This window comes from Amblyraja radiata, chromosome 8, assembly GCF_010909765.2.
Source record: "Amblyraja radiata isolate CabotCenter1 chromosome 8, sAmbRad1.1.pri, whole genome shotgun sequence".
Classification (NCBI taxonomy): domain Eukaryota; kingdom Metazoa; phylum Chordata; class Chondrichthyes; order Rajiformes; family Rajidae; genus Amblyraja; species Amblyraja radiata.
Window position 1 is genome coordinate 46,369,046 of NC_045963.1, and position 24,722 is coordinate 46,393,767.

The 24,722-nt window shown below is 47.8% G+C and overlaps 1 protein-coding gene, 1 long non-coding RNA gene and 3 other non-coding genes across 7 annotated transcripts in view; 4 read left to right on the forward strand and 1 right to left on the reverse strand.

Annotated features, from left to right (window-relative positions):
- The window catches only part of atl2 (atlastin GTPase 2), a 42,221-nt gene extending 40,772 nt beyond the window's left edge, over positions 1-1,449 (forward strand). For 2 of the 3 annotated variants that reach the window (XM_033025803.1, XM_033025800.1), the window contains exon 13: positions 59-1,449. In XM_033025803.1, coding sequence (XP_032881694.1) covers positions 59-178 — 120 coding nt within the window. In that variant the 3' untranslated portion in view covers positions 179-1,449. The remainder of the gene's footprint in view (positions 1-58) is intronic. The other variant, XM_033025801.1, reaches the window with a different exon arrangement.
- Positions 1,450-10,495: 9,046 nt separating this feature from the next.
- Positions 10,496-20,313, reverse strand: LOC116975763. The gene is made up of 3 exons (XR_004412755.1): positions 20,299-20,313; positions 19,542-19,547; positions 10,496-10,662 (listed from the first exon to the last, which is right to left on the reverse strand). It is a non-coding gene; the product is annotated as an uncharacterized LOC116975763 (long non-coding RNA).
- Positions 12,608-12,721, forward strand: LOC116976577. Its single transcript, XR_004412986.1, has one exon. It is a non-coding gene; the product is annotated as a U5 spliceosomal RNA (small nuclear RNA).
- On the forward strand, positions 14,978-15,091 carry LOC116976573. Its single transcript, XR_004412981.1, has one exon. It is a non-coding gene; the product is annotated as a U5 spliceosomal RNA (small nuclear RNA).
- On the forward strand, positions 19,214-19,327 carry LOC116976574. Its single transcript, XR_004412983.1, has one exon. It is a non-coding gene; the product is annotated as a U5 spliceosomal RNA (small nuclear RNA).
- Positions 20,314-24,722: the final 4,409 nt, after the last annotated feature.

Here is a 24,722-nt window from a genome sequence, read left to right on the forward strand (position 1 = left end):
GTCGGTTACTTGCTTGTTTTTAAGTCTCCCCTTTTCTTTTAACATTCCCACCTTACAGATGTTGAAGCCACTGAGTGACAATTTGATGGAGGAGAACATAAAGCAAACTGTAGCAAACTCCATCAAAGCAGGGTTGACCGAGCAGGCCTCCCAGCATGCCAAATTAAAGACAAACTGACAATCCAACTTGCCTCATGCTGTCGAGTGTTGCCTGTATGTTATGAACTTGGTGAGTCAATTTATAATTAGTCTGCATAGATTTTGAAGTGAAAGTCCCAACTTCACCTCATGCTGCCACAAAGATCTGAAGAAAGAAGAAACTGACAGAAGATTTTTATACTGGGTAGAGTGAATTACATGACTAAACAAGAAAGTACGGGGATGAGTTTAAAAGTTAATTTTGAATGTTACTTTTTGTCATGTACACGAGTTGAAACTCTTATTCCGGTCACCATTGGTGGGTTTGTGCGAGAGACTGAGGTGCATCGTAGTGTTCAGTACAGATAAATGGAGATGGTGATGAATAGTAAAGCTTGAAACCAGTCTGCATTTTCTCTTTGTTAATGCTTTGCCTGAATTACCAGTATTACACTGCAAATCCAAACTAGCCAGATTGTCAGGTTATGTTGTGGACAAACCTACTGTTGGATGAGAGTGAGTGAGGCTTGCCTTGCTCCTGATCAAAACCCGAGGACCTTGTGAATCAGTGACATTTGAACTACGGGGAACTTCACTTCATTACTGCCATAAATCCATCCAATGTGCTTTAATTTTCTCTTTCTGATGGCGATCACTCCGTCCACAAAGAACTCTTACCCATAGTTATCGGTTAGCATTTGCCTGCACACTGCGTTATTTTTAATTTTCTATCAAATTATAGAGATGGGGCATGTATATTAAATATAAATATATAAATACCAAATTTTGTATCAAAGTTTTTGTAGTTAATGGCAAAATCTGGTACAGTGGTAGGCTCCGTGCAGTTAATGTAAAGGACTGTATTTGTGAGTGATGTAAGCATCAGAATGCATTAAATTTGAGGTTTTGATATGTTTGTGATAATTACCTGCCTTGAGCATTGCAATCCCACCCCTTATTGCAAAGCATTGGTAATGTTAGTTGTGAAATTCGGTTATCTTCTGTTGCATTTTAAAGTTATATCCTGTAATTTATTTTTCAACACAAAATTAAAGTACTCTGACGTTTCCAGCTTCTGTTTTTTTTTGTGAAATGAATGAAACCTGCAAGATGTATTGTACAGGTGATTTAAATGTCAAAAGCATTTTAAAATTTAAGACTTAATCTGTAAAATGTATCTAGGTCATATTGGCCTCATTTAAGTGTCAACAAAGAACATGTTTTCTTTTTCCTGAGTGATTGTGTCTGTATATAATCAGTAATGGGTAATATAAATTGTTTAGTTAAACATTAAACAATTTTCACAATTTACTGATTGTGTTGCATAAAAGCATTCAAGTGTTTCAGTATTGTATATTGTGGTTCAGATGGAATAAAGACATTTAGTTTAGCATTAATAAAACTTTATTTTGCTCTTGAAACATAATTGAAAACAATTGACCCTGCAGTTACTACTTTATGGTTTAGTTGGATGTGCATTTCAAAATCAGCTGGAGTAATTAGTTTGACCCAAGGTAGACCATGATCAATTAGACAAAGCTACACAAGTCATTCTGATGGTCATTGATAAGCATGATTTGTACCGTTTTAGCATGCTTTGCAAAGTATGTATGGCACTGAAAAATGACAAGTTTGTTGGTTAAAGCATTTCCCTACACCACGTTGCTCAAGCCTCTCATTTGGAAGATAATTTAGAGTCAGCATGGCCTTACCGCAGCAGGCAATGTCTATGTAATGAGCTTTTTTAGGGTGACTGGTGATGAGAGGGCAATTAATATTGTCTACATGGATTTTAGTAAGGCATATGGTAAAGCACCTCATGGTACGTTGTGGATGATCAGTCGGCCATGATCACTTTGAATGGCGGTGCTGTCTAGAGGGGCCGAATGGCCTACTCCTGCACCTATTGTTTATGATAGGCTGAAGCTGATGCACATTTTGTTTAAACCAGCAGCTGTAGTTCCTTCCTGTACATTCTGTTTGCCCTACTGTGAAATCTCCTCAAGGTATGTCTACTTTAGAGAAGTTCACCTGTCTGACCCACTGAGTTATTCCAGCATTCTGTGTCTATCTTCGGTTTATACCAGTTCCTTCCCGCACGGGATTTGAAACCGGCTTAGCCATTGAAGGCGGAGGGTAGTGGTGGAAGGGTGTTCTGACTGGAGGTCTGGACCAGTGGAGTTCTACAGGGCTCTGGGCTAGGTTATTTGTGATGTATATAAACTACATAGTAAATGTAGGTGAGTCGGTTAGTAAGTTTCCAGATGACAAGTTGCTGGCGTTGCAGACTGGGGAAGGGCTGTCAAAGCATATAGCAGGATATAGATCAGCTACAGAAACTAGCAGAGAAATGACAGATGAAGTTTAATCTGAGCAAGTGTGAGGTGTTGCACTTTGGAAATTTAAATGTAAAGGGAAGGTATACAGTTAACGAAGCGGTACAGAGGGATTTTTATTATCCAAGTCCATAGCTCCTTTACAGTGGCAAAACAAGTAAAAGGAGTGATGAAAGGGGCATATGGTATTTGTGCCTTCAGAGATCAGGACTTGGTATTAGAGTCAGGAAGTAATGATGTGGCTTTATAAAAGATTGGTTGGGCTGTATGCAGTGCTGGCCTATTGCCTCTGTGCCCTCGCTAATTAATCCCTGTTCTCCATTAGGCTCGCTGCTCCTTCAGGGAATTCTTGAGGTTCTGCCTCTTAGGCAGAGGCCAAGGAAATAGCCTGAAGCTGCTCCTGCACCCTCAACTACCTGGCTGCTCAGTGTCAGTTTTATGGTGCAGGAGGTGATTAAGACAACATCTCAAGGTTCCAGCATGATTTCCGGGTTCCTCTGGGAGCCTGGGTCCAATGGGTGCTTAGAGACTTCCAGGGAGGTCTGGGAGATTGTGTAGACAGGAGATGTCGGTGGCCTCTACAACTGGGACCTGGCCCAACTACGTTAGCTGGAGTCATCCACCAGTGACCAGGCTGCCTGGAATCAGGTTGGACATCATCTGCAAGAAACGGATCATCTTGGTCCATTGCTCCTGTACCTTGCCCAGTGCCTACAGCCTCCAGGCCCTGCTGGTATTCCTGTGTGCTCTGGCCTAGCTGCGCCTAGGCAGTCTCCACCTTCAGCTGGGCCAGGGTCAACAGGCTCTTGGCCCGTGACTGCCCTGGATAGGTTGGGGGCAGCAGCAGTCGGCTATCCCTCCGCACCTCCCGCTCTGTATTGCTCCAAGGCCTTGCTGTAGGCGGCCAGCGTGTCAGGCCTCGCCATGGTGATGTGCCAGGAGAGGAGGTGGGGCTGGGCAACGTGTCATCATAGATGTCAATCAGTGTGGGAGGGGCGGAGGGAGTACTGTGCAGTTTTTTAAATTCTTTTTTGATATACAAATACTTTTATTCAGAAAATAAAAACAGAGTATTAACACACTGGCTTTATTGAGTTTACAAACAAACAGTCATCAAATTAATATATCGGCAACTTAACAACAATACACTCGACCTTCCGCTGCGACCATTGTTCATGGAAGGCCTCCTAAGTCCCCCTGGACACCGTAGGCCTGGGAAAGGAGTAGGCAGCCAACCCTGGTGCGGCTGTCGACAACCCGCTGCCTAGACCTGCGAATAGCCATCTTGGCCAGGAGCAAATTGACAGGGAGACGCCCCCTCCCCCCTCTTGACAGGGAGACGCCCCCTCCCCCCCTCTGTACCGGGTGCCCAAATATCGAGCATGGGGCTAAAATGCAACCAATACTTGAGCAGCCCCTTCAGATAGTCAAACAGGGGCTGCAACTGTAAATATGCTCCTAAAGTTTACCACCCTTAGTCTAGTTCAGTAAAATACTGAGTCAAGCACTGGAACAACTAAACATATTTTTGAACGAACAACGAATCCCCTATTCAATACCTAAACCACTGCGGGTTTGATCCTTGTCTTTGCCTGGCCAAGCCCTTCAGCCTCGTGCAAGCAGAAACTACAAAAAGTCATTTCACCCCCCCATGGGTCCACCGCCGTGAAATTACCGCCCGCCCTTATCCCCCTTTCCAGATCTAGGGCTATCGCCTTTAGTATACGCAGTCATTGGTATACATACAAACTTCCCACTGACCACCCCGCCTGAGACTATGGCTTCCCTGCCAATAGTCTCATCCAGAGCATCTAGAATGGCCTGAGAGGATTGGTTGTTCGGCAAATTCATTTTTACACCATGTGTACGCCCCATCAACTCATGGGACTTAGTCTCGGAGGCTGCCGAACGTGCGGCAGCTGCATAACTCCGAGAGGCCGCCATCGTTAGGGCGTGGCACAAAACAAAAAGTATCAGTACTTCATAAATCAAACCAGTCTTTCTGCTGTTGCTGCACCTCCATGCTTTTGCAGCAGTCTTGTGAAGGTCTGTTTTGGAAAGTAACTAAAGCAGTCTTCTCGTGATAAGATAGGGATGTCTATGCCTATGTCGTCAAAAATTGGCATAGGTCTCCGTCGCCTCCCACGGCTTCAACGAAATCCAAGACACTTTTACTGTTCTTACCCAGTACACCTGGACCGGGTAAATCTGTGTGGGAGAGAGCTAATTTGATGCTACTGACCACAAACACCGCTCCAGACTCAACTCCCACCAGTACAAGTGAAACTTGGTAATCTGCCTGCCGCTGCCACTCCTACGACGATCCTATAATCTCGAGCGGCGCCCGATCCAAATGAGCCCTAGGCTGCTGCAGGGTCTCCAGCGGCCCACTAAACCGCCGTCCCCTCGCCTCCGATGGCCCTTGCTCGCCCTCCATGCCCCAGGGCGTCTCCCGCAGCCGTGCCGTTGGAGGGACGGAGGGAGCACCGTGTTGTGGGAGGGCGGTGAGGGAGCACCGTGTTGTGGGCGGGCGGTGAGGGAGCACGGTGTTGTAGGAGGGGCTACGAGGGAGCGCCGCGTTGTGGGAGGGGCGGAGGGAGCACGGCGTCGGAGGGGTGTCGAGGGAATGCCGCACTGTAGACTCAGCAGCACTTGACAGACCCGCCGCAAGTGTTCAGCAAAACGGTCGCCGAGTGTAAGCACAGTCCCACCGATGTACAGGAAATCACATCGGGAGCATGAAATGTAGGAGATGAAGTTAGAGGAGGTTGACATGAACCATTGTCTCACCTGGACGGCAGTGACGTGCGGTAAGGTCATTGGCTAGGGAGGCACAGGCTAGTATCAGTGGCCCGGCCCTCCCTGTATTGATCACCGCATCCAGGACATCGGGAGCAGTGCAGGAGTACATGCTGAGGGATTCACTGAAGCTCAGTGCAGCCACCGCCAAGGCTCGGTGGGGGAGGGCCACACTCGGTGGGGGAGGGCTCTATGGAGCGAAGGAATAGGTGACGTTTCGGATCGAGACCCTACTTCTTACCTGTTCTGATGCTGCAAATAAGTATTTAATTGTTCTGTTTTCAGTATATATGACAATGAAATATTCTTGATTCTTGGGAGAGGCAGGGTAACGGCAGAGAGAATAGGTCCCTTTGAGGATCAATATGGTGGTCCATGTATGGAACCACCAAACCTGAGTGAGCTTTTGAATGAATTTTTCCGGTCTGTATTTAATGTGGGAGAGTCATGGAAGCTAAGGAATTCAGGGAAATAAATGGTGATGTCTTTGATCATCTCCATATCACAAAAGAGCAGGTGCTAGAAGTCATAAGGCATATTAAGGTAGATAAACCCCCAGGGCCTGATCAGGTCTATCCTAGGACGTTGTGGGAAGCTTGGGAAGAAATTGATGCAGTTCTAGCAGAAAGATTTGTGTCACTGTTAGCCACAGGGGCTGAAAAATGGACAGTGGCTGGTGTGCCAGAGAGAAAGTGGGACACTGCAGATAAAAGGAGGCGATGTGCTTGGAATCGGAGGATGAAGGTATGGTATTAAACAAGTACTTTGCATCTGTTTTCACCAAAGACATGGAGAACAGTGAAAGGAGACACAAAATGCTGGAGTCACTCAGTGGGACAGGCAGCATCTCTGAATGACTTGCTGAGTTACTCTAGTACATTGTCTGTTTTTGGTAAACTAGTATCTGCGGTTCCTTGTTTCTACAGGACAGAGGACCGAGAGATCAGTGTGGAGAATACTAATTAAGAAGGAGGTGCTGTTGGGGCACTTGAAGAGCATTAAGATGGATAAAATTGGGCCAAAAGGTCTGTTTCTGTGCTGCACAGCTCAGTGAATATTGTGGAATCGTTTATGTATCTCAATTAAAAGACGCGTTGAACCATCAAACCCTGAAGGTAAATGGTTACGCTTATCAGGGCAGGTGTATGAAAGAGTTGGCCTTGGAAAGAGGTTAGAATTCAGGTTGGGACAGATTCACATAACCACCCCCTACCGCTGGGAATGTTCACCTCTGCCAAAGAGTCATTGTGTGAATCTGTGTGCCAATGTTAGGATGCATTGAGCAGTTCCAATAATGGGCATGTGTTGCAGGAAACAGGGACCCGGGGCAGCACGGATACAGCTGCCAGTTGCCTGCGTGCAAACTTTCTTCAGACACACCTGTGGGAGGCACCATGGGCACAAACAAAGATTATAGAGGAGCATAACATATTGTACGCTCCTCTATAATCTTTGGGCACAAAGACAGAGCACAAAGAGGGACCGCCTTGAACAAAGACGGACCATTGGGACTACATTGAACACTTTGTAACTTTGTCGGCCCTCTATATGTGGCGACTCTTTAATACTTTGTGTATGATGTACAAAACAAAGAATTTCACTGTGACAAGTAATAATAAAGTGTCATTATTGTCAGAACAAATCTGTTCTGGACTTTTCTCGCCCCCACCCTCTATCTTTCAGTCTGAAGGGTTCCGACCTGAAATGTCACCTATTCCTTTTCTTCAGAGATGCTGCCTGACCTGCTGAGTTACACCAGCGTTCAAAAGGGAACTGCAGATGCTGGAATATCGAAGGTACACAAAATTGCTGGGGAAACTCAGCGGGTGCAGCAGCATCTATGGAGCGAAGGAAATAGGCGACGTTTCGGGCCGAAACCCTTCTTCAGACTGATGGGGGGTGGGGAAAGAAGGAAAAGGGGAGGAGGAGGAGGAGCCCGAGGGTGGGCGGATGGGAGGGTGGGAGGAGACAGCTAGAGGGTTAAGGAAGGGGAGGAGACAGCACGGGCTAGCCAAATTGGGAGAATTCAATGTTAATGCCATAAGGACGCAAGGTCCCCAGACGGAATATGAGGTGCTGTTCCTCCAATTTCCGCTGTTGCTCACTCTGACAATGGAGGAGACCCAGGACAGAGAGGTCGGATTGGGAATGGGAGGGGGAGTTGAAGTGCTGAGCCACCGGGAGGTCAGGTAGGTTATTGCGGACTGAGCGGAGGTGTTCGGCGAAACGATTGCCCAACCTACGCTTGGTCTCACCGATGTAAATCAGCTGACATCTAGAGCAGCGGATGCAGTAGATGAGGTTGGAGGAGATACAGGTGAACCTTTGTCGCACCTGGAACGACTGCTTGGGACCTTGAATGGAGTCGCGGGGGGAGGTGAAGGGACAGGTGTTGCATTTCTTGCGGTTGCAACGGAAAGTGCCCGGGGAGGGGGTGGTGCGGGAGGGAAGGGAAGAATTGACGAGGGAGTTGCGGAGGGAGCGGTCTTTGCGGAAGGCAGACATGGGGGGAGATGGGAAGATGTGGCGAGTGGTGGGGTCACGTTGGAGGTGGCGGAAATGGCGGAGGATTATGTGTTGTATTTGCCGGCTGGTGGGGTGAAAGGTGAGGACCAGACGGACTCTGCCCTTGTTGCGTGTGCGGTGATGGGGAGAGAGAGCAGTGTTACGGGGTATGGATGAGACCCTGGTGTGAGCCTCATCTATGGTGGCGGAGGGGAATCCCCGTTCCCTGAAGAACGAGGACATTTCCGATGCCCTGGTATGAAATGTCTCATCCTGGGAACAGATGCGGTGTAGGCGGAGGAATTGGGAGTAGGGGATGGAGTCTTTACAGGGGGCAGGGTGGGAAGACGTGTAGTCCAGATAGCCATGTGAGTCAGTGGGTTTGTAATGTATGTCGGTCAGGAGTCTGTCCCCTGCGATGGAGATGGTGAGGTCAAGGAATGGTAGGGAAGTGTCGGAAATCGTCCAGGTGTATTGGAGTGCCGGATGGAAGTATGTGGTGAAGTGGATGAAGTCAGTCAGTTGTGTGTGGGTGCAGGAGGTGGCACCAAAGCAGTCGTCAATGTAACGGAGGTAGAGGTCGGGGATGGGGCCCTGGTACGTCTCGAACAAGGATTGTTCAACGTGCCCGACAAAGAGGCAGGCGTAGCTGGGGCCCATGCGTGTGCCCATAGCTACGCCTTGTGTTTGGAGGAAATGGGAGGAGTCAAATGTAAAGTTATTGAGGGTGAGGACCAACTCCGCTAAGCGGAGGAGAGTGTCAGTGGCTGGGTATAGGTTGCTCCTCTGGTCGAGGAAGAACCGGAGGGCTCTGAGGCCATCCTGGTGGGGGATGGAGGTGTAGAGTGACCGGACATCCATGGTGAAGATGAGGGGGTGAGGGCCCAGAGAGTGGAATGCGTGGAGGCAGCGGAGAGTTACACCAGCATTTTGTGCCTATCTTCGGTGTAAACCAGCATCTGCAGTTCCTTCATAAGGTCATAAGGAATAGGAGTAGAATTAGGCCATTTGGCCCATCAAGTTTACTCAGCCATTCAATCAGGGCTCATCTATCTCTCCCTCCTATCCCCATTCTCCTGCCTTCTCCCCATTACCTCTGACACCTGTACTAATCACGAATCTATCTATCTCTGCCTTAAAAATATCCACTGACTTGGCCTCCACAGCCTACTGTGGCAAAGAACTCCACAGATTCACCACCCTCTGACTAAAGAAATTTCTCCTCATCTCCTTCCTAAAAGAACGTCCTTTAATTCTGAGACTATGACCTCTAGTCCTAGACTCTCCCCTCCACTCAAACATCCACTCCACATCCACACTATCCAAGCATTTCACTATTCTGTATGTTTCAATGATGTGTCCCCTCATTATAAACTCCAGCGAGTACAGGCCCAGTGCCAACAAACGCTCTTCATAAGAATAAGGAGACGAGGAAACACTTTTTCTCACAGAGTGGTGAGTCTGTGGAATTCTCTGCCTCAGAGGGCAGTGGAGGCAGGTTCTCTGGATGCTTTCAAGAGAGCTAGATAGGGCTTAAAAATAGCAGAGTCAGGGGATATGGGGAGAAGGCAGGAACGGGGTACTGATTGGGGATGATCAGCCATTATCACATTGAATGGCGGTGCTGACTCGAAAGGCCGAATGGCCTACTCCTGCACCTATTGTCTATTGTCTAAATTCCAGAGAGTACAGGCCCAGTGCGAACAAATGCTCATCATAGGTTAACCTACTCATTCCTGGGATCATTCTTGGAAACCTCCTCTGGACCCTCTCCGGAGCCAGCACATCCGCAGTTATGGTGCCCAAAATTGCTCATAATATTCCAAATGCGGCCTTACCAGCGCCTTATAGAGACTCAACATTGCATACAAGCCCTCTTGAAATAAATGCTAGCATTGAGTTTGCTTTTTTTACTACCGATTCGACTTGCAGATTAACATTTTGCGAATCCTGCACCAGCACCCCCAATTCCCTTTGCACCTCCGATTTCTGGATTTTCACCACAATTAGAATATAGTCTACGCCTTTATTCCTACAACCAAAATGCATGACTCCACACTTTGCTACATTATATTCCATCTGCAACTTCTCTGCCCACTCTCCCAACCTGTCCAAGTCTTTCTGCAGAGTCCCTGCTTTCTCTACACTACCTGCCCCTCCACCTATTTTTGTATCAACCACAAACTTTGCCACAAAGCCTTCAATCCTCTCATCCAATTTTTAATATACAACGTGAAGAGTAGCAGCCCCAGCACCGACTGCTACGGAACTCCACTAGTCACTGGCAGCCAGCCAGCAAAAGCTCCCTTTATTGCCATTCTTTGTCTTCTGCCATTCAGCCAACCTGCTATCCATGCTAGTATCTGCCCTTTGATACCGTGGGCTCTCATTTTCCTAAGCAGCTTAACGTGTGGCACCTTATCAAAGGCTTTCTGAAAATCTAAGTAAACAACATCTACTGATTCTCCTTTGTCTGGGCTGCTATTTACTTCTTCAAAGAATTCCAGCAAATTTATCCCCTTCACAAAGCCATGCTGACTTCGGCCTATTTTATCATGAACTTCTAAGTACTCCATGACCTTATCCTTTATAATGGGATCTAAAATCTTACCAACCAACAAAGTCAGACTAACCGGCCTATAGTTCCCACTATTCTGCGGCAACCTTAAGGGAGCAACCTTTTTGTGCAGCAGGGTAATATTGGCAATTTTTCAATCATCTGGGACCACTCCTGACTCTAGTGATTCCTGAAATATCACTATCAATGCCTCCACAATCTCTAAAGCCACTTCTTTCTGAACCTTAGGGTGCAGTACATCCGGCCCAGGTGACTTATCTACCTTCAGTCCTTTCAGCTTCCCAAGCACCTTCTCCCTAGTAATAGCTTCCTATATACTGACCGCATGGGTATCCTCCGGGTGCTCCGGTTTCCTCCCACATTCCAAAGACTTGCAGGTTTGTAGGTTTATTAGTGGCCAACTTTTTCAGTCGGTGGGTGGGTGGATATTTAGAATACGGGTAAGTGGGACTGGTGTAGATGGGGCATCTTGGTTGGCCTGGACCTGTTGGGCTGAAGGGCCTGTTTCCGTGCCGTATGACTCTGTGACTCTGCCTTGGACATTTCCATACAATATGTTATGCATTCACATGCAGTAAACAGGAGGAACAGCACCTCATATCCTGCTTGGGTCACCTACAACCCAACGGCTTTAACATTTACATTCTGAAGAAGGATCCCGACCCGAAGCATCACACTTCATTGTCTTCCAGAGATGCTGCCTGACCCACTGAGTTACTCCAGCACTTAGTATCTGTCTTTTTATAAATCAGCATCTGCAGTTCCTTGTTTCTATGGTAGAAACATTGAATTTTCAATTTCAAATATTATCCCTCCCCCCCCCCCCCCCCCCTCCCTCCTCCTTTCCTGCCTCCTTCCCCTGCCGGCCTCCCCCGGGGTGCACACATTTCCTCCACCCTCCTCCAGACACCCTGCTGCTTTCCCCTACTCCGTAAACTCATCTCTCATCCCTGAGTCGCACATTTCCTTTTTATCCCACCCCCCAGCTTTACATTTCACTCCCCTTCTCTCGTTATATGAAACCCTTATGTCTCCTCTTTCCCTTCAGCCTTTGCCACTTGCTCCACCCATCTGCCAATCACTGACTGGGCAGCGGGCTGGGATGTTCCCGGCAAGTAGGCACGGTTCTCCCGCCGCGCGGACCAACCTTGGTAGAGCTGCCCGGCACGACCGGCTCACCCATCCAGCAGGCCCAGCTCACCCGCCTGGTGGGCCCGGCTAACCAGCCCGGCAGGCCCAGCAGGCCTGGCTCACCCGCCTGGTAGGCCCGGCTAACCCGCCCTGCAGACCCGACCTCAGAGGAGCTACCTGACAAGACCCGGCTCACCTGTCGTGGTCTTCGGCGGGTTCAGGAACCTGCCAGAAGGATCGTGGTTGGCGGATGATGTTACCAGGAGGGAGGGAGCTGGAGAAGTCAGACACGAGTGGCAAGGATCGGTAGGAGGGTGCACCAGGGTAATTCTTCCAGAATGCCTCCAGCACCTTCAGGTCGGCTATAGGAGACCGGTCTAGGAGAGGAGAGGGACACTGGTTTGCGGGAAATGTTCCAGTAATCCAAGTGCGTGGGACGACTGGACTTTGAATAATGGCGCCAATAATGTTGGCGCCCACATGTATTATATTTGCAAAATAAATGTCATTGTGTAGTTGCACATGTGACAAATTGACTATTGACCACCTGTACCCAACTATCAATTGTCCCGTCCCCACCTCGCTTTTCCAGCTTTCTCCCTCTTACTCCATCAGTCTGAAGAAGGGTCCTGACCTGAAACATCGTCTGTCCATTTCCTCCACAGAAGCTGCCTGACCCACTGAGTTCCTCCAGCTCTCTGTGCTCTGGCTGCTCTTGCTCGGGGTGTTCCCACTTCACAGCATTTTACATTTTTATTACTGATCTGCAGTTTTTGTGCTTTCATCGCATCTAAATCCTGTTTTTGTTGACCAACTTACTGGAAAGGGAACTCCTGCAACTTCAGCCTCTACTGGCTCACAGTCCTGTTTCTTGCAGCTGGCATCTGTTTCCAAATAGGCCTCGCCTCTCTATTTGCATACCAGAATGCTTTGCACAGAAGGACATTATTATAACTCGTTTTCTCTGTGTTTCTTCTATCCCGATTTATAAGTAACGTTATCATGTTGTTGGGTGGTGTTCTCACTGCTTGTGTGGTTTTGATTATGAATGATTCTGCTCACCGTTACCTTAGAGGGGTAAGCGCAGAGTGAGGGGGAGGTGCAGACTGTCGTATTCCGTACACTCTGGTTTCTCTTCAGATCGTATAAATCTTTCGCCTTTTACTAAAGATTTCCGTGGAGAGGAACACTCAGAGTTTTCACAAATTTTTTGATGCCCTGCGTAAGTGGGGCTTGTCATTAAACAAAAAATAGAAATAAATTGTATGTTGAGATGGAGTGGTTGTCGATATTGCGATCTCAGCCAACAGTTTTGGGAACAGGTCAGAAACAGACCTTTCAGCCCTTCCTTCCTCGATCGTCAAATTAGGAGACCAAAATGGCACACTCAATAGTCCAGGTGTGTGGCCTCACCAACTGCAGAAGGGCTTCTTTGCTCATTTACTCAACTCCTCTCGTTATGAAGGCCAACATGCCATTACCCTTTCTTCACTGCTTATTGTACCAGCATGCTTACTTTCAGTGACTGGTGTTCAAGGACACTCGTCTCGTTCCACTGGGTCTTCCCCTCCCCCCTCAAACCATGTGTCCCCACCCACACTATAGTCTTCATACCCCCTCCTCCTGGACTCCTCATTGGCCATCTTCCGGCTTTAGACCTTTTTATTTTAAACTGCTGGCGGGACATCAACCGCCTCAACTTCTCCACTTCCCTGTCTCACTCTAACCTCTCCCCCCGCTCCCCTGAACGTGCAGCCCTCCACTCACTCTGTAACAACCCAGACTAAATGATCAAACCCTCCGACAATGGAGGTGCCGTGGTAGTCTGGCGCGCTGATCTCTGCAAGGCTGAGGCCACGCGCCAACTCTCACACACGAGTGGGGTTCCGCAAGGCTTGGTGCTGGCACCGCAGCTATTTACCTTCCTCCTACTTATCCTTGAACCATGACCCCACAGACGAGCACCAGGCCACTATCTCTAGCACCATCACTGACTTCATCAACTCCAGCTCCCTGTCCTCACAAGCCTCCAACCTAATCGTTCCCCAGCCCCGCACGGCCCGATTTTACCTTCTCCCCCAAAATCCACAAACCTGACTGTCCTGGCAGACCCATTGTTTCTGCCTGTTCGTGTCCTACCGAGCTTATTTCCACATACCTCGACTCCATCCTTTCCCCAAACGAGTTGAACAGGTACTTTGGTTCTGTCTTCACTAAGCAAGACACAAACAATCTCCAGGGGACAAAGGACCTAGGGTGATGGAGGAACTGAAGGAAATTCACATTGGTCAGGAAATGGTGTTGGGTAGACTAATGGGACTGAAGGCTGATAAATACCCAGGGCCTGATGGTTTGCATCCCAGGGTACTCAAGGAAGTAGCTCTAGAAATCGTGGACGCATTGGTGATCATTTTCCAATGTTCTATAGATTCTGGATCAGTTCCTGTGGTTTGGAGGGTAGCTAATGTTATCCCACTTTTCAAGAAAGGAGGGAGAGAGAAAGCAGGGAATTATAGACCAGTTAGCCTGACATCAGTGGTGGGGAAGATGCTGGAGTCAATTATCAAAGATGAAATAGTGGCGTATTTGGATAGCAGTAACAGGATCGGTCCGAGTCAGCATGGTTTACAGAACACCTCATCCTGGGAGTAGGGGATGGAGTCCTTACAGGAAGCAGGGTGGGAAGAAGTGTATTCCAGAATGGCATGGGAGTCAGTGGGTTTATAATGGATGTCGGTCAGTAGTCTATCACCTGCGATGGAGATAGTGAAGTCAAGAAATGGTAGGGAAATGTCAGAAATAGTCCAGGTGTATTTGAGTGCCGGAGTTAGAGGTGAAATGGATGAAGTCAGTGAGTTGTGTGTGGGTGCAGGAGGTTGCACCAATGCAGTCGTCGATGTAGTGGAGGTAGAGTTTGGGGATAGGGCCCCGGTACGCCTCGAACAAGAATTGTTCAACATACCCTACGAAGATGCAGGCATAGCTAGGGCCCATGCGCATCCCCATAGCTACGCCTTGTATTTGGAGAAAATGGGAGGAGTCAAACGAAAAGTTATTATGGGTAAGGTGGAGGAGAGTATCAGTAGACGGGGATTGGTTGGTTCTCCAGTCGAGGAAGAAACCGAGGGCTTTGAGACCCTCCTGGTGGGGGATGGAGGTGTAGAGTGACTGGACATCCATGGTGAAGATGAGGGGATGGGGGCCTAGAGAACGGAAGTCCTGGAGTCGACAAAGAGCGTGTGATGTGTCTTGAACATAGTTAGCGAGGGATTTAACTCTCTATTTGCATACCAGAATGCTTTGCACAGAAGGAAATTATTATAACTCGTTTTATCCGTGTTTATTCTATCCCGATTTATAAGTAACGTTATCATGTTGTTGGGTGGTGTTCTCACTGCTGGTGTGGTTTTGATTATGAATGAATCTGCTCACCGTTACCTAAAAGCGGTAAGCGCAGAGTGAGGGGGAGGTGCAGACTGTTACATTCCGTACACTCTGGTTTCTCTTCAGATCGTATAAATCTTTCGCCTTTTACTAAAGATTTCCGTGGAGAGGAACACTCAGAGTTTTCACTAATTTTTTGATGCCCTGCTTCTGTGGGGCTTGTCATTAAACAAAAAACAGAAATAAATTGTGTGTTGGTGGTTGTGGGAACAGGTTGGAAACAGACCTTTCAGCCCTTCCTTCCTCGATCACACTATAGTCCTCATAGCCGACTAGGAAAAGGGGAGATGCAGCGAGACCTGGGTGTCATGGTACACCAGTCATTGAAAGTGGGCATGCAGGTGCAGCAGGCAGTGAAGAAGGCGAATGGTATGTTAGCTTTCATAGCAAAAGGATTTGAGTATAGGAGCAGGGAGGTTCTACTGCAGTTGTACAGGGTCTTAGTGAGACCACACCTGGAGTATTGCGTACAGTTTTGGTCTCCAAATCTGAGGAAGGACATTATTGCCATAGAGGGAGTGCAGAGAAGGTTCACCAGACTGATTCCTGGGATGTCAGGACTGTCTTATGAAGAAAGACTGGATAGACTTGGTTTATACTCTCTAGAATTTAGGAGATTGAGAGGGGATCTTATAGAAACTTACAAAATTCTTAAGGGGCTGGACAGGCTAGATGCAGGAAGATTGCTCCCGATGTTGGGGAAGTCCAGGACAAGGGGTCACAGCTTAAGGATAAGGGGGAAATCTTTTAAAACCGAGATGAGAAGAACTTTTTTCACACAGAGAGTGGTGAATCTCTGGAACTCCCTGCCACAGAGAGTAGTCGAGGCCAGTTCATTGGCTATATTTAAGAGGGAGTTAGATGTGGCCCTTGTGGCTAAGGGGATCAGAGGGTATGGAGAAAAGGCAGGTACGGGATACTGAGTTGGATGATCAGCCATGATCATATTGAATGGCGGTGCAGGCTCGAAGAGCCGAATGGCCTACTCCTGCACCTAATTTCTATGTTTCTATGTTTACCCCCTCCCACCCCCACCAGACATTGCCTCGGCTCCAGTCCACACTCACCTGCCTTCCTCCGGCCCCAACCCCCATCCTTGCCATGTGTTCACTATCCCCCCTGACCTCCCATTCTCTGATACCGAACGGTCTGCCCTCAGCAGAGGCCTCACGATTGTTCCCCTCCGTCAACACCTCAATGAGTTCTGCGTCCGCCATGATGTGGAGCTCTTCTTCCGTCGCCTCCGCCTCAAAGCGTTCTTCCATGGGAAGGAGTCCTCGCCCCCCATTGATGACCCCTTCTCCCGTCTCCAACGGATCCCCTCCTCCTGGACTCCCCCTCATTGGCCATCTACCATCTTTAGACCTTTTTATTTTAAACTGCTGGCGGGACATCAACCGCCTCAACTTCTCCACTTCCCTGTCTCACTCTAACCTCTCCCCCCCCCCGTGAACGTACAGCCCTCCACTCACTCTGTAACAACCCAGACTGAGTGATCAAACCTGCCGACAAGGGAGGTGCCGTGGTAGTCTGGTGCGCTGATCTCTGCAAGGATGAGGCCACGCGCCAACTCTCACACACCTCCTCCTACTTATCCTTGAACCATGACCCCACAGACGAGCACCAGGCCACTATCTCTAGCACCATCACTTACTTCATCAACTCCGGCTCCCTGTCCTCACACGCCTCCAACCTCATCGTTCCCCAGCCCCGCACGGCCCGATTTTACCTTCTCCCCCAAAATCCACAGACCTGACTGTCCTGGCAGACCCATTGTTTCTGCCTGTTCGTGTCCTACCGAGCTTATTTCCACATACCTGGACTCCATCCAATCCCCAAACGAGTTGAACAGGTACTTTGGTTCTGTCTTCACTAAGGAAGACACAAACAATCTCCCAGATGTACCAGGGGACAAAGGACCTAGGGTGATGGAGGAACTGAAGGAAATTCACATTGGTCAGGAAATGGTGTTGGGTAGACTAATGGGACTGAAGGCTGATAAATCCCCAGGGCCTGATGGTTTGCATCCCAGGGTACTCAAGGAGGTAGCTCTAGAAATTGTGGACGCATTGGTGATCATTTTCCAATGTTCTATAGATTCTGGATCAGTTCCTGTGGTTTGGAGGGTAGCTAATGTTATCCCACTTTTCAAGAAAGGAGGGAGAGAGAAAGCAGGGAATTATAGACCAGTTAGCCTGACATCAGTGGTGGGGAAGATGCTGGAGTCGATTATCAAAGATGTAATAGTGGCGTATTTGTTAGCAGTAACAGGATCGGTCCAAGTCAGCGAAGGGGAAATCATGCTTGACAAATCTTCTGGAATTTTTGAGGGTGTAACAAGTAAAATGGACATGGGAGAACCAGGGGATGTAGTGTACCTGGACTTTCAGAAAGCTTTTAATAAGGTCCCACACAGGAGATTAGTGGGCAAAATTAGAGCGTAGGGTATTGACATGGATAGAAAATTGGATGGCAGACAGGAAACAGAGAGTAGGGATTAACGGGTCCCTTTCATAATGGCAGGCATTCACGAGTGGGGTCCCGCAAGGCTTGGTGCTGGCACCGCAGCTATTTACCTTCCGACTGAAGAAGGGTCTTGACCCGAAAAGTTGCCTATTCCTTCGCTCCATAGATGCTGCCTCACCCGCTCAGTTTCTCCAGCATTTTTGTCTACCTTCGACTTTCCAGCATCTGGAGTTCTTTCTTATACAATAAACATTATTGATTTAGATGAGGGAATTAAAAGTAACATTAGCAAATTTGCAGATGATACAAAGCTGGGTGAAAGGGTGAACTGTGAAGAGGATGCTATGAGGATGCAGGGTGATTTGGACAAGTTGGGTGAGTGGGCAGATGCATGGCAGATGCAGTATAATGTTGATACGTGGTAGACAAAACATGGGGGGGGGGGGGGGGGAAGAAGAAAGAAAGAGGTGGATCCAGAGGGCAGATGGAGAGCTGAGAAGGGGAGGAGAAAGTAGGGACTACCTGAAATTAGAGAAGTCAATGTTCATACCGCTGGGGTGCAAACTGCCCAAGCGAAATATGAGGTGCTGCTCCTCCAATTTACGGTGGTCCTCACTCTGGCCATGGAGGAGACCGAGGACAGAAAGGTCGGATTCGGAATGGGAGGGTGAGTTGAAGTGCTGAGCCACCGGGAGATCAGGTTGGTTATTGCGAACCGAGCGGAGATGTTCGGCGAAGCGAATCGCCAAGCCTACGCTTTGTCTCACCGATGTAGAGCAGCTGACATCTAGGGCAGCGGATGCAATAGATGAGGTTGGAGGAGGTGCAGGTGAACCTCTGCCGCACCTGGAACGACTGCTTGGGTCCTTGAATGAAGTCAAGGGGGGAGGTAAAGCGACAAGTGTAGCATTTCCTGTGGTTGCAAGGGAAAGTGCCAGGAGAGGGGGTGGTTCGGTTGGGAAGGGACGAATTGACCAGGGAGATACGGAGTGAGCGGTCTCTGCGGAAAGCAGACGGGGAGGAGATGGGAAGATGTGGCGAGTGGTGGGATCACATTGGAGGTGGCGAAAATTACGGAGGATTATTTGTTGTATGTGACGGCTGGTGGGGTGGAAGGTGAGGACAAGGGGGACTCTGCCCTTGTTACGAGTGGGGGGGATGGGGAGTGAGAGTAGAGTCACAGGGTATAGAAGAGACCCTGGTGAGACCCTCATCTATAGTAGAAGAGGAGAAGAAAGTTATTAAGGGTAAGGACCAGCTGCACTAGGCGGAGGAGAGTATCAGTAGACAGGGTACACAAAATTGCTGGGGAAACTCAGCGGGTGCAGCAGCAAAATTGCTGAGTTTCCCCAGCAATTTTGTGTACCTTCGATATTCCAGCATCTGCAGTTCCCTTTTGAACACATCAGTAGACAGGGATTGGTTGGTTCTCCAGTTGAGGAAGAAACGGAGGGATTTGAGACCCTCCTGGTGGGGGATGGAGGTGTAGAGTGACTGGACATCCATGGTGAAGATGAGGGAGTGGGGGCCTGGAAAATGGAAGTCCTGGAGTCGACGAAGCGCGTGTGATGTGTCTTGAACATAGTTAGGGAGGGATTTAACTCTCTATTTGCATACCAGAATGCTTTGCACAGAAGGAAATTATTATAACGCGTTTTCTCCGTGTTTCTTCTATCCTGATTTATAAATAACGTTATCATGTTGTTGGGTGGTGTTCTCACTGCTGGTGTGGTTTTGGTTATGAATGATTCTGCTCACCGTTACCGTAGAGAGGTAGGCGCAGAGTGAGGGGGAGGCGCAGACTGTTCTATTCAATACACTCTGGTTTCTCTTCAGATCGTATAAATCTTTCGCCTTTTACTAAAGATTTCCGTGGAGAGGAACACTCAGAGTTTTCACTAATTTTTTGATGCCCTGCTTCTGTGGGGCTTGTCATTAAACAAAAAATAGAAATAAATTGTTTCTTGAGATGGAGTGCTTGTGGATATTGTGATCTCAGCTAACAGTTGTGGGAACAGGTCTAAAACAGACCTTTCAGTGACTGATGTTCAAGGACACTCAGGTCTCGTTGTTCCACTGGTTTTTCCCCTTCCCCCTCGAACCATGTAACCGCAGCTCTTCCCCACCCACTATAGTCCTCATACCCCCTCCTTCCCCCCCAAGGCTGAGGCCACTCGCCAACTCTCAGACACCTCCTCCTACTTATCCTTGGACCATGACCCCACAGACGAGCACCAGGCCACTATCTCTGACTTCATCAACTCCGGCTCCCTGCCCACCCAAACCTCCAACCTCATCGTTCCCCAGCCCCACACGGCCCGATTTTACCTTCTCCCCAAAATCTACAAACCTGACTGTGGGTCCTGGCAGACCCATTGTTTCTGCCTGTTCGTGTCCTGCCGAGCTTATTTCTACATACCTCGACTCCATCCTATCCCCCCTGGTTAATTCCCTCCCTACCTATGTTCAAGACACATCACACGCTCTTCGTCGACTCCAGGACTTCCATTCTCTAGGCCCCCATCCCCTCATCTTCACCATGAATGTCCAGTCACTCTACATGTCCATCCCCCACCAGGAGGGTCTCAAAGCCCTCCGTTTCTTCCTCGACCGGAGAACCAACCAATCCCCGTCTACTGATACTCTCCTCCGCCTAGTGGAGCTGGTCCTTGCGCGTAATAACTTTTAATTTGACTCCTTCCATTTCCTCCAAATACAAGGCGTAGCTATGGGCACGCGCATGGGCCCCAGCTATGCCTGCCTCTTTGTTGGGTACGTCGAACAATCCTTGTTCGAGACGTACCGTGGCCCTATCCCCAAACTCTACCTCCGCTACATCGACGACTGCATTGGTGCTACCTCCTGCACCCACACACAACTCACTGACTTCATCCATTTCACCACTAACTTCCATCCGGCACTCAAATACTCCTGGACCATTTCCGACATTTCCCTGTAGGGACTCCATCCCCTACCCCCAATTCCTCCGTCTACGCCGCATCTGCATGTTGAAATCTCTCATAACCACCGTAGTATTACCTTTGTTACATGCTAATTTTAACTCCTGATGCAACTTGCACCTTATTTCCAGGTTAGTTTGGGGGCCTGTAGATAACTCCCTTTAGGTTCTTTTTACCCGTACAATTTCTCAGTTCTATCCACAATGACTCTACATCTTCTGACTCTATGTCACCCCTCGCAAGGGACTGAATTTCATTCCATACCAACAGAGCCACCCCACCTCCTCTGCCCACCTGTCTGTCTTTTCGATAGGATGTATGTAAAATGACTTGCTTGTCACACAAAGTGTTTTACTCGATAACTTTATTATAAGCACTACACACACTATGCACTAGCTGTCCGTGGTCATCACTGGAGCTAGAGAGAGAGCTGGAGGTGGGGAAGCTACAATTATACAAGAGACAATGGGGAGTGGTTAGTAGTGGTGAGGTCACTATGTTAAAGGAGCATGCACTGATCTACAATGTATACCCCTGAATATTCAGTTCCCAGCTCTGATCCTCTTACAGCCATGTCTCTGTAATTCCCACAACATCATACTCACCAATTTCTAATTGCGCCTCAAGCTCGTCCATTTTATTTCTTATACTTCACGCATTCATATATAACACTTTTAATTTGGTACTCACCTTCCCTCTCACACCGGTTCCTCTTTCACCTGACCTTACTCTCTTATCCCTTGAACTTTCCGTCTCATTAATTCTGGTCTTTCATAACTTTTCCTGTACTCTCTTCTCCTTTAACTCCACCCTTATACTCCCAATTTGTCAACTGCTCCTCCCCACTATTTAGTTTAAACCCACCCGTGTAGCACTAGCAAACCTGGCTGCAAGAATGTTGGTCCCCCTCCTTAACTTGTACATCTCAATAAGGTCACCTCTCAACCTCCTACACTCCAAAGAAAGCAATCTCAGCCCATCCAACGTCTCCCTGTAACTCAAGCTCAGGGAACATCCTGCTGATCTTCACACTTTCCAACTTAATGACATCTTTCCTGTAGTCGAGCGACAAGAACTGTAGTGAAGTCTCAGAGGTCTCCACAATCAAAAAGGCTGTAATTTGGTACTGACCTCCTCACCATCAAAGGGATTTACAGGAGGAGCTGCCTCAATAAGGCAGCAGCATCATCAAAGACCCACACCGTCTCCCATTTCATTCCTACCATCGGGAAGAAGGGGTTCAGGAGCAGCTTCTTCCTTACAACCTCCAAATAAGCTCCAAACGACATCGACTCAAGGTCATTGTATCTTACTGAAGGGTCCTGACCCAAAACACCCACTCTAGAGCTACACCAGCAAGTTCAGTTATTTGTGTACACATATACAACTTCATTTGACTTGGGATCTAAGAAATACCAAAGAGGACTTCAGAGATGTGTGCTCCTAGGAAGGTTGAAACCTGTAACCAAAGGGTTTAGTGTGAGGGGAGGGGTGAGCTCTTTAACACTGATCAGTCAGAAGTTCTTCTTCATGCCACAGATGTTGAACCAAAGCTGCACTGGACACATATTTGGAGCATGCAGGGATCAAGCAGAGTGGGGAAACAGACAGCGATATGTAGCCGAGACTGGCAGAGTCAGATCACAGATAGTCTGATCCCCTCCATTGCCAGAGTGAGACCACACGCAAACTGGAGGAACAGCACCTCATATTCCACTTAGGCAGCTTACAATGAAATGACGTTGAAATCTCCAATTTTAGGTAAGTAACCCAAACCCCCCTAACATACCTTTTCCTCCCCTTCTTTTTTCCGTGCCCCACCAGGTACTAATTTCTCCCCTTCATCTTCCACTGATATTCCTTCCTTTGGTCACAACTTTTCTATCATTATCTGACATTCTTTGTCTTTCCAACTTTGGCCTTTGTTCACCCATCTGCCCATTATTTCCTCCCCTCCGCACCTGTATCCACCAATCTATCATTTGCCAGGCGTTATCCTTCCCGTTATCCTTCCCCTCACCTCTTCTGCCTCACGACCACAATCGGCCTGAAAAAGGATCCCGACTTGAAATATTGCTTATCCATGTTCTTCTGAGAGGCTGCTTGGCCCGCTGAGTTGCTCCAGCACTTTGTGTACTTTTTTGTAAACCAGCATCTGCAGTTCTGTCAGAGATGACTTTACTGAACAAAGACACACAGTGCCCTCCATAATGTTTGGGACAAAGACCCATCATTTATTTATTTGCCTCTGTATTCCACAATTTGAGATTTGTAGTAGAAAAAAAATAACGTGGTTAAAGTGCACATTGTCAGATTTTATTAAAGGCCATTTTTATACATTTTGGTTTCACCATGTAGAAATTACACTGTGTTTATAGTCTCCCCCATTTCAGGGCACCATAATGTTTGGGACACATGGCTTCACAGGTGTTTGTGATTGTTCAGGTGTGTTTAAATGCCTCCTTAATGCAGATTATAAGAGAGCTCTCAGCACCTAGTCTTTCCTCCAGTCTTTCCATCACCTTTGGAACTTGTTAATCAAAAGGACCAAAGTTGTGCCAATGAAAGTCAAAGAAGCCATTATGAGACTGAGACACAAGAATAAAACTTTTAGAGCCAAACCTTAAGCTTACCAAAATCAACTGTTTGGAACATCATTCAGAAGAAAGAGAGCACTGGTGAGCTTACTAATCGCAAAGGGACTGGAAGGCCAAGGAAGACCTCCACAGCTGATGACAGAATAATTCTCTCCATAATAAAGACAAATCTCCAAACACCTGTCCGACAGATCAGATACTCTTCAGGAGTCAGGTGTGGATTTGTCAATGACCACGGTCCGCAGAAAACTTCATGAACAGAAATACAGAGGCTACACTGCAAGATGCAAACCACTGGTTAGCCGCAAAAATAGGATGGCCAGGTTACAATTTGCCAAGAAGCACTTAAAAGAGCAACCACAATTCTTGAAAAATGTCTTGTGGTCAGATGAGACGAAGATGAACTTATATCAGAGTGATGGCAAGAGCCATCCAAAAGTATGGAGGAGAGAAGGAACTGCCCAAGATCCAAAGCATACCACCTCATCTGTGAAACAAGATGGTGGGGGTGTAATGGCCTGGGCATGTATGGCCGCTGAAGGTACTGGCTCACTTATCCTCATTGATGATACAACTGCTGATGGTAGTAGCATAATGAATTCTGAAGTGTATAGACACATCCTATCTGCTCAAGTTCAAACAAATGTCCCAAAACTCATTGGCCGGCAGTTCATTCTACAGCAAGACAATGATCCCAAACATACTGTTAAAACAACAAAGGAGTTTTTCAAAGCTAAAAAATGGTCAAGTCAATCACCTGATCTGAACCCAATTGAGCATGCCTTTTATATGCTGAAGAGAAAACTGAAGGGGACTAGCCCCCAAAACAAGCATAAGCTAAAGATGGCTGCAATACAGACCTGGCAGAGCATCACCAAAGAAGACACCCAGCAACTGGTGATGTCCATGAATCGCAGACTTCAGCCATTGCATGCAAAGGAATGCAACAAAATACTAAACATGACTACTTTCATTTACATGACATTGCTGTGTCCCAAACATCATGGTGCCCTGAAATGGGGGGACCATGTGCAAACACTGCTGTAATTTCTACATGGTGAAACCAAAATGTATAAAAATGGCTTTATTAAAATCTGACAATGTGCACTTTAACCACATGTGGTTTTTTACTATTACAAATCTCAAATTGTGGAGGGCAGAGGCAAATAAATAAATGATGGGTCTTTGTCCCAAACATTATGGACGTCCCAATTTCTGCAAGCTCACGAGAATCTCAAAAATTAAAACCTCTAAATAAAGTTAGAATTGCAATTCTTCGATCCTGCAGCTGATTTTGTCAGTCACATACACTTCTCATGGGGGGTCAACATCTTTTGACTGACAAGACCATGAGGCAGCAGCTGAATGAGACCATTTGGCCCAGAGTCTACTCTGCCATTCGATCACTCTATCTTTCCCTCTCATTCTCCCCCCTTCCCACTGTAACCCTTGATTCTGTCCTGTACACCTTAATGACTCTAGGTAGTCACCGAGAAAACCAGTGAGGGAGACAATATGGAGCTGCGGGTAGAGCCTCTGCCTCAGCGCCAGAGACCCGGGTTCGATCCCAACCTCAGGTGCTGTCTGTCTGGAGCTTGCACCTTCTCACTGTGACAGCGTGGGTGTTCTCCCACATCCCAAAGACATGCGAGTTTGTAGGTCAATTGGCCTCAGTAAACTACCCCTAGTGTGTAGTGAGTGGATGAGAATGTGGAATAACATAGAACTAGTATGAACAGGTGATCGATGGTATTTTCACGGACTGTAG